Source organism: Alligator sinensis, unplaced genomic scaffold (assembly GCF_000455745.1).
Source record: "Alligator sinensis unplaced genomic scaffold, ASM45574v1 scaffold1141_1, whole genome shotgun sequence".
Lineage (NCBI taxonomy): Eukaryota > Metazoa > Chordata > Crocodylia > Alligatoridae > Alligator > Alligator sinensis.
The window spans coordinates 437,751-446,159 of NW_005842650.1; the positions used below are offsets into that span (position 1 = coordinate 437,751).

General features: G+C 42.6%; 1 protein-coding gene across 1 annotated transcript in view; it reads left to right on the forward strand.

Moving 5' to 3' along the window:
* Nucleotides 1–8,409, forward strand: part of EML5 (echinoderm microtubule associated protein like 5) — a 204,294-nt gene that overhangs the window by 186,806 nt on the left and 9,079 nt on the right. Inside the window, exons 34-37 of the mRNA XM_025215565.1 lie at nucleotides 1,268–1,425; nucleotides 5,447–5,561; nucleotides 6,157–6,345; nucleotides 6,605–6,777. Coding sequence (XP_025071350.1) covers nucleotides 1,268–1,425; nucleotides 5,447–5,561; nucleotides 6,157–6,345; nucleotides 6,605–6,777 — 635 coding nt within the window. The remainder of the gene's footprint in view (nucleotides 1–1,267; nucleotides 1,426–5,446; nucleotides 5,562–6,156; nucleotides 6,346–6,604; nucleotides 6,778–8,409) is intronic.

Here is an 8,409-nt window from a genome sequence, read left to right on the forward strand (position 1 = left end):
CAAACATCTGTTGGGTCAGGGGGAACATTGTAACTCATGGCCCTTGCTGTGAGATATCATGAGTTCCAGCAGGGAGCTGCACATCTGTCAGTGCCCACAGAGCCAGATTTTTAAAGGTATTTAGGCCCCCAACTGCTACTGACATAGTCTTTCTGTGCACCAGTTCCCCATCTGTAAGATGGAGCTAATAGCACTTTCCCACCTCACAGCAGTTTTGTGAAGATAATTACATTAAAGATTGGGAAGAGCTCAAATACTACAGTGCTGGGGCCATATAAATGCCATATTTACCTGCATCCAAGATGACTTTGAATTTAAGATGACTCCCCAGTAGTTAGATTTTATGCTTGGAAATTTATAAATCTGTTATAATTTTCCAGGTATAGAATCTAATTGGTGGACAGCCATCCTAAATTTGTCCCCCCCACTACTGTGGCAGAGAAAGCAACAGTGGGGGCAAGGGGCCATACCCCTGCCCCTTGCATCCCACATCTCTTTGTTCTCTCCACCTGCCCCCCTGCCACTTGCCCCCTGCCTCCTGTAACCCTTGTCCCCACCCTATGCCTGTGCCTAATCCTTGGCATCTTCTCCCCTTCAGTGCCTGTCCCTTACACCTTTTGTCACACCTCCCCCATGCCTGTGCTTAACCTTTGTTGTCTATTCCCCCCACTCTGCCCCCATACCTGCTTCTCTCAAACCCTGTCCAACAAAGCTTTTTTTCCCCCCATGTTTTTTCTTCCAGCACACAACTTGTCTTGGATGCAAGTAAATATGGTAGATAAGGTCAGTAGCATAATGAAGGGTAAGCAAGAGTGACATGCATCATTAGTACATTGACTGCTTGTAATTCACTATTTCATGATTGTGCAAAGGGATGATGGGGTAAAGGTGCAGAGACCCCTACCATTGAATCCTATACCTTAACTTCCTTTATAAAGACATAGTATTCAGGGCTGGACATCACAAACCAGGAATGATCTTTGCTGCATCCTTTGCCTATATTGCTAGAATAGAACACAGGTGACAGCTTTAAGGGACTAGAACTAAAGTCTTTCATGCATATGCTTACTGTTTACCTTGGGAATCTCTGCCTACCTCTTTCCTCTGCCAATAAAATGCCCCCATGAGCTGCCATTGGTCTGCTACCCTAATACCAGATGCTAAGAAAACCCTAATCTACCTTCAATATAGATTATGATTTCTTAATATATGTATTTCTCTTGCCTCAATTGGAATTATATGATGAGTATATTTTTCCCCTTTTCAGAATAACTTGACATTTACAGGTACCATCAGTGGAGATGTTTGTGTTTGGAAAGAGAATGTATTGGTACGAATTGTGGCCAAAGCTCACAATGGGCCTGTTTTCACAATGTACACCACACTAAGAGATGGCCTGATCGTAACAGGAGGCAAGGAAAGACCGTGAGTCTTATTTTTATTCTCATGCAAATATACATTACTAAGATATTATGTAATGTATAAACATACTTAATGTCATTAACTTTCAGTATGTACCCTCAGTCATTTTATTTAATCACATATGCAAACTACTTCCAATTTTTCAAGATGTCTTTACTACCATCTTTACCCAAATATAATACAGCTCTGAATTGAAGATGACCCCGCAAGTAATTAGATTCCATACATGAAAACATTTATATTTTTTTTTATAATATTCCATGTATAGAATCTAATTATTGGAGGATCATCTTAAATTATTGGAGGATCATCCCTGACGTATGGGGGGAAAAGTGATGAGGGGGACAGATAGTGGGGAAGGCAATTATGGAGAAGGCAGTAGGGGAGCATGTGGTAGGGCAGGCAGTGGAGGGAACAGTGGGGGACAGACAGTAGGGGGACAGGTAGTAGGGGGCAGGCACTGTGGAGGTGGTAGGACAGGGAGCAGGGAAGGCAGGCATCTTGCCCCCTGTTGCCTGTCCCCTCCTCCCTCCCCATTTACCTTCCCTGTTGTGCCTTCCCCTCATAGTCTCTTCCCCTTCTCCCATCCCCCCGCTTTCTCCCTCCATGCTGCTTCTGCTCCCTGCAGCCTTGGGTCCCCACCGCCTGATTTTTTCTGTCCTTTCCGCCCACCCCCCCAACCTGCCCCTCCACCTCCCTTTTATCATTGCTCCATGCCGGCAGGCTCTATTCCTACTGCAGCCTAGGGGCATCAAGTACAGCTCCAGCCTGGCCCTACAGCAGTGGCCTGGAGCCAACACCACTGCTACAGGGCCAGGCTAGAGCACGTGCTCCATGCTCTCGGCTGCCATGAGGACATAGCATGCTTGTGCAAAGCAAAATTAAGGAGGAGTGCAGCAGGGGGAAAGAGAGGAGGAGAAGTGTCATGGCAGGGAGAGAAGGTGCAGTGGGGGCTTGAGGCCAAGGTGGGGAGTGGCAGGGTATGCAGAGGCAGTGGAGTCGGGCAGCAGCTGTAGCTCTGACCCCAACTCAGTCAGGCAGCAGTTGCCTGCCCCCCACTTCCTCATACTCAATTACAAGACAAGGGTTTTTTTTTCCTCCATGTTAAATGGGGGGATTCATCTTTTAATCAAGTAAATACAATATTTACGTGTGGCTAGAAGACCAACTAGGTACTGGTAAATACATAACAATTCCTTGATGGAAGCATTAAATACATTCCAGCACATAAAGTAACTAGAGTTTCTCTGAGTTCATTCTGTGGAGTCCTTAGTGAGATACAGTAACTCTTCTTAAGTTGAAGATAGTTTGACTCTATTTTAAATTAAAACCATCATTGTTGTATTTGTAGGTTCATCCCCAATCATTTCCCCTAACGTTTTGCTAAAAAGTGCAGTTCTCCTTGTCCCAATAGTGTTACCTTGAGGGGAAAAAAAGTGTGTGTTCAGGCTGAATTTTCATTTGTCTATTATTGTACTTACTGTCCAGCAGAATTAGTAAAAGATGCCCGTTTATTCCTTGAATTGCATTCTGCAAATCACAACCTTTCTTATTAATAAGAAACAAAAGATGTATGGATACGTACATATGTGTTAGAGGGAACTTGATGTATGCAATACACTTGCATACCTTTGTGACCCTTTAGCTTCACAGACTTTGAAGGATCTGTTGTAATAGCTCCTCTAAGAACAGTGTAAGTCTGAATAAAGTACACACCAGCATGTGCTCATGACAAGTTAGAATCATCCGTTTAATGTGCTTTAGTTTTAACACTGACAGTGGAATGTATAATTAAAAATAGTTTCCATGGAGCTTGCACAACCTATCAAATAGATATTCAGTCTTATTGTTCTATCCTTCCTTCTTACTGCTTTATGAGGTAGGGGTGTTCTGAATTGTACTGAAAGTTGGGCAGGCCCATGGACAAGGCCAGAACTGAATTAGTGAGAGCACAAGAATAACATGGGGCTCTGACAGAAGTTCAGGCCTCCAGTCTAACTCATAGTGCTTTTTATAAAGTGCCATGAGTTAGAGCACTCCCCCTTCAATCCCATAGCCTGTGGTGGGGTACGGGAATTGAGCCTACCTAGCCAGGCAAGAAGCACCTCTTCCCAGCTCCAGCACCCCTCCTAGCTCCGGGACTGTCACCAGGGAGGGAGGGGGAGGAGGGAGGGGAAAGCCAGTAGCAGTGAGCTTCTCTTTTCAGGAGCTGCCAGCTCACCTGGCCTAGGTTGGAGGTGGGGGGTAGATCAGAGCCCCCCTGCCTTGTGGGCCTGGCCTGGCTACCCCCAGTACCCCAGCTGGGGGAGACATGGGGAGGGCTGCAATCCACACACACTGCCCACTCAGGGCAGGCAAGCTGGCAGCTTGTGAAAGGAGCAGCTCACTGCTGCTAGCTTGCCCCTCCCTTCCTGATGATAGCTGCATCAGCTCAGTCCCAAACACACAAGGGCATGCACTGTTTTTGTGGGGCAGCATTCCCCACACTGCCCTCCCTGCAAGCTCTGCAGCAAATATGGACTTCAGGGCTTGCAGTGGGTGCAATGCTGCGAATGCTTACCCCGCTGTGAGCATTGTTGGCTGGGGGCTTACAGCAGGGCAATGAGGAGAACACTGCCCCCACTGGGAGCCTTGAGGTGTGGGGCTCTCAGTGGTGGCAGCATTCCCTCACGCTGTCCTTGCTGCAGGCCCAGAGCCCATGTCCCTGTGGGGCTTGCAGTGGGGGCAACGTGGAGGAACACAGCTGCTATTGTGTGCCCCACACCTTAGGAGGCTCATACTGGAGGAAATGTTATTCCCATTGCCCCTGCTTCAAGCCCTGCAGCTGGGGAGGCTCAGGAGGTAGGGGGACAACGTTCTGTCTGCTGCAAGCCCCTCAGCTGGGGAGGCTCAGGGGGTAGGGGGGCAACGTTCTGTCTGCTGCAAGCCCCTCAGCTGCGGGGCTGGCAGCAGGTGGTGCACCCCTGTGGCTCAGAGTCCCTTAAACAATATGGCCCCCAGCTGCAGGGGAGCATTTGGCCACACAATTAATAGCACGATTAGAACAAGTTACAAAGTTTTTACACATTTTTGTGGAATAACTTTGTAGCTTGCTGCTTGTTTTATCACACCATTAATTGGTTGAATATGTAGCTGGGTCACAACTTAAGGCATGATAACCTAGTTATTCATGCCTTAAGTGTAATGTGTAATGGGGGCCCTATAGAGCAGGCATTATATTTGTAACTTGTTCTGTTAAACATCTAGCACACTAAAGGTATTGAATAAGTGCTGTTTATAGTCATTAAGAATATGTATTCCAAATTTGATTCTCATTTCTGATTCTCTGGTTTCTCTTTCTCATTTCACATTTTTCTCTTCTGTTTCTTTTTCTTTTAATTCCAATTCCCACTTTCCTCCTGCTTTTTTTCCTCTCACCATCTTCTGGAATTAGTGTTATATTGTGATAGCATCACTTTTAATCTAAAGTACTAAACCAACAGGTTTGTTGGTTTCTTTTGTTTTGTCTGTTTCTTATTTTATTTTTGTCACATGCTAAAAGAGTTTTCCAAGTTTAAGTTCACTGTTGTAGAGGAAAAAACATCCCATGTTTGAGGAACATTGTCCATTTCCATGGACAATAAACAAGAAAAATGTTACTTAAACCAAGTTGGTCAGCTTCATAGAAGTAGTATAGTACATCATCAATAATTCACATCAAATAGTGGGTATGTTTTGAAGGATGAGATTGAGAGGTTCAAAATAACTGAAAAGCAAATCTATCCTTAAATCAAAAGCTGAAAACAATTCATAACTAACCATTCTGTACGTATTAACTCTATTTGTTTTGTTTGGTTACAGAGTTTTATAGAGGACTATATTACATATTAAGAGCTTTTCCTATACAAAGCAAAAGGAATCTTTAAGGAATAAACTTAGAATGTCTTTACTGAAGTTATATTTCACTATATAAAATTTTTAAAAATTCATTAACATTTTTCAGTTGGCTTTCATACTTTGTGAGTTTTGGCTGTTTTCTTATAAGGTCAAAGGAAGGAGGAGCAGTTAAACTATGGGATCAAGAGCTGAAGCGATGTCGTGCCTTCAGACTGGAAACAGGACAGATTACTGACTGTGTTCGCTCTGTTTGCAGAGGCAAAGTAAGGCTTGTTCTCTTTAATACACTGCTGAGAACCTTAGGGTTATTATTCAGCTGATAGATATGCAGAAGACTTTGTTGCTGCTTTGTTGCTACTTGCTCTTGTGAGTGTTCATTTGAATAATTAAGTTAAGTTGATGCCAACTTATTTTACATAGTATTAAGTAGTGTCTAATTTAAACTATTAAATGCTTTTAAATTAAAGGTATTGGTATGGCTATGGATAATTTGTCAGAAAGCTGATTTTCCAGCAAAAACAGAAATACATTTCAGAAATGTTGGTTCTAATTAGGCTGATATTTCTCTATTCAGATTTATCTCTCATATCTGTCTTCTGAATGGAAATTCAGGTAGTCATATAATTGACATATAATATTTCCACAATTCTTCTAGAATCTTGCCATTTTGGTTTCAAATCATGAAACGATTTTGAAAAAAACGTTTTCAAATATGATCTTCCCATTAGAAAATAATTTAACTTTTATTACCTGATTTAAGCAGTCCCTGTTGGTAGAATTGTAGCAACAGTTGGTTTCTTGCTATTTGTTATCCCTAGTTTGTGTAAAACAGTAGTACTTCTTTCACTATTGTTCAAGGGGAAAATTCTTGTTGGGACAAGAAATGCTGAAATAATTGAAGTTGGAGAGAAAAATGCAGCATGTAACATTCTAATTAATGGTCATATGGATGGTCCTATCTGGGGACTGGCAACGCATCCTTCAAGAGATTTTTTCCTTTCTGCCGCAGAAGATGGGACAGTGAGACTGTGGGATATTGCTGAAAAGGTAGGTGCACAGTTAGTAAGGTAAGGCAACTATCTGTTTTCCTAGGCAAAAATGATCCTCAGATTTATCTAACAGCTGAGGATTTGAAATTTATTTTTCCTAACGTAGTTTGAGAAGTGACACTAACATGTCATTACATTGTCTTTCGTTTTGAAAATAATTAAGTTGATACACTTTTAAATTGATTGAAGAGTATTTTGAAATGTGCATAGATATAAACATTTACTCCTCCGTGGTTTTTTTCATTATTTTCTCACAGAAGATGCTGAACAAAGTCAGTTTGGGACATGCAGCTCGTACAGTTTGTTACAGCCCAGAAGGTGATATGGTGGCTATTGGCATGAAAAATGGGGAATTTATCATCTTGCTTGTGACCTCATTAAAAATATGGGGGAAAAAAAGAGACCGAAGATCAGCTATCCAAGACATCAGGTCAGAAAATTCATGCCATTTATCTACTCTGGTGCAGTAGAACTGAGAGAGATGAACTGAGTTTATAAAGTTAAAAAATACATTTTTTTCATATGAAATAATCTATTTTATAAACCCCAGATTCAGATTTGCTAAAATACCTAAAAAAAATATTTATCCACTCTCAACTCAGTATAATTTTTTTAATGTGTACTTGGAATGTAAATTGTTCAGTATCCATTGTACAGAGCTGTATACATTTTTTGCAGAGACAGAACAGAATGAATAGTTCACAGAGTTGGTGCAATAACACCCATATAGAGCATAACCAGGAGAAATGACATATTATCTGAAGATGCAACAGAGTAACCAAACAGAAAGCAGAGGCTTAAAGAGAAAAAAAAATGTTAGCAAGTTTAGCCAGAGACTGGTATGATGATGGATCTATTAAGAGGGGTCCATTAAAATCCAAAAGAGAAGATCCAAAAAAGAAGAAATTCCTCCTCTTGTGAACAGAAGCAAAAAACCTCGTGCAGAGAATGATTTACAAATGAAGAAGTGACTCTTCTGGGAGTCACAAGGTGGGGAGGTAGAAGATAAGAGCTGAAGTTGTGTAGTGAGTAGGGCAGAGGCTGAATACAAAATAAAAGGGTAAGATGGAAGAAGATCATGGAGGGATTTTGAAAATCAGGAGGGCAGTTATGAAATGCAGTTAGATATAAATCGTAAGTTAATACCTGTAATAAAAGATGGGCAAGTAATAACATCCTTGTCATTTAGGTGCAAGCACAGTTAAGCTGCCACTTGCTGAACCTTGTATATTTTAAAAAGCTGTGCCCAGATATTCTATCCGGCCTTATTGCCATTCCAATTTCTGACTTCCTCTCAAATTATTATTTCAGTTTCAAACCTTACTCTATATATGAAGTAATCTTCTTTTTTTCAGCTGTTGTTGTTCCTAAGAAGTGTATATTCCTCCATATTTAGTCCTGCTAAATTTCATATTGTATCTACATTTCATTCTTTGTGTCATAAATTTTTGTGCTCTTCTTTTACAAAGTAGTGAAGGTTAGATCACATCCAGGGGCTGGAAACTTATTCTTTGGCTAAAACAAAATTCTCTTATACTAAACATAAAATGCTTTTGTGAAGAGATCTCATAGGGCGTGTCCACACATGCAAGCACGTGGACTTGCAGCAGGTCAAATAGAAGCGGTGCAAATTTGAACCGGGGCTTTTTGCCTCAGTGCACTTGCTTGGACATGCACTTTGTTGTGGAGCAAATTGTGTCACTTGGGGCAAAATAACCCTGCCTGGCTCCTCCCAGATCTGCAGCCAGGGGGAGCTAGAGCCCGGGGCCAGCACCTGTGCTGACCCCAGCAGTACAAAAAGCTGCCCTGGGAAGTAGCTCAGGGCTACTTGCTCTCAGGACCTTCAGGGGCCCAGCCAATTGGTACCTGGGGACACTACCCCTTGTGCCAGCTGGATTGCTGAAGCAGCCCTGAGAGTTCCCTGCACCCTTTACTCACTGCAGCAGTCTGGCAGTGGGGGCTGCTGCCTGGCTGTGACCAGCTGCACACTTGCCAGACCCAGACAGGAACTGCACAGCCAGTAGAGGCATCTGCCCCTCGGGGCCAGCTGGCAGGGGGGGCC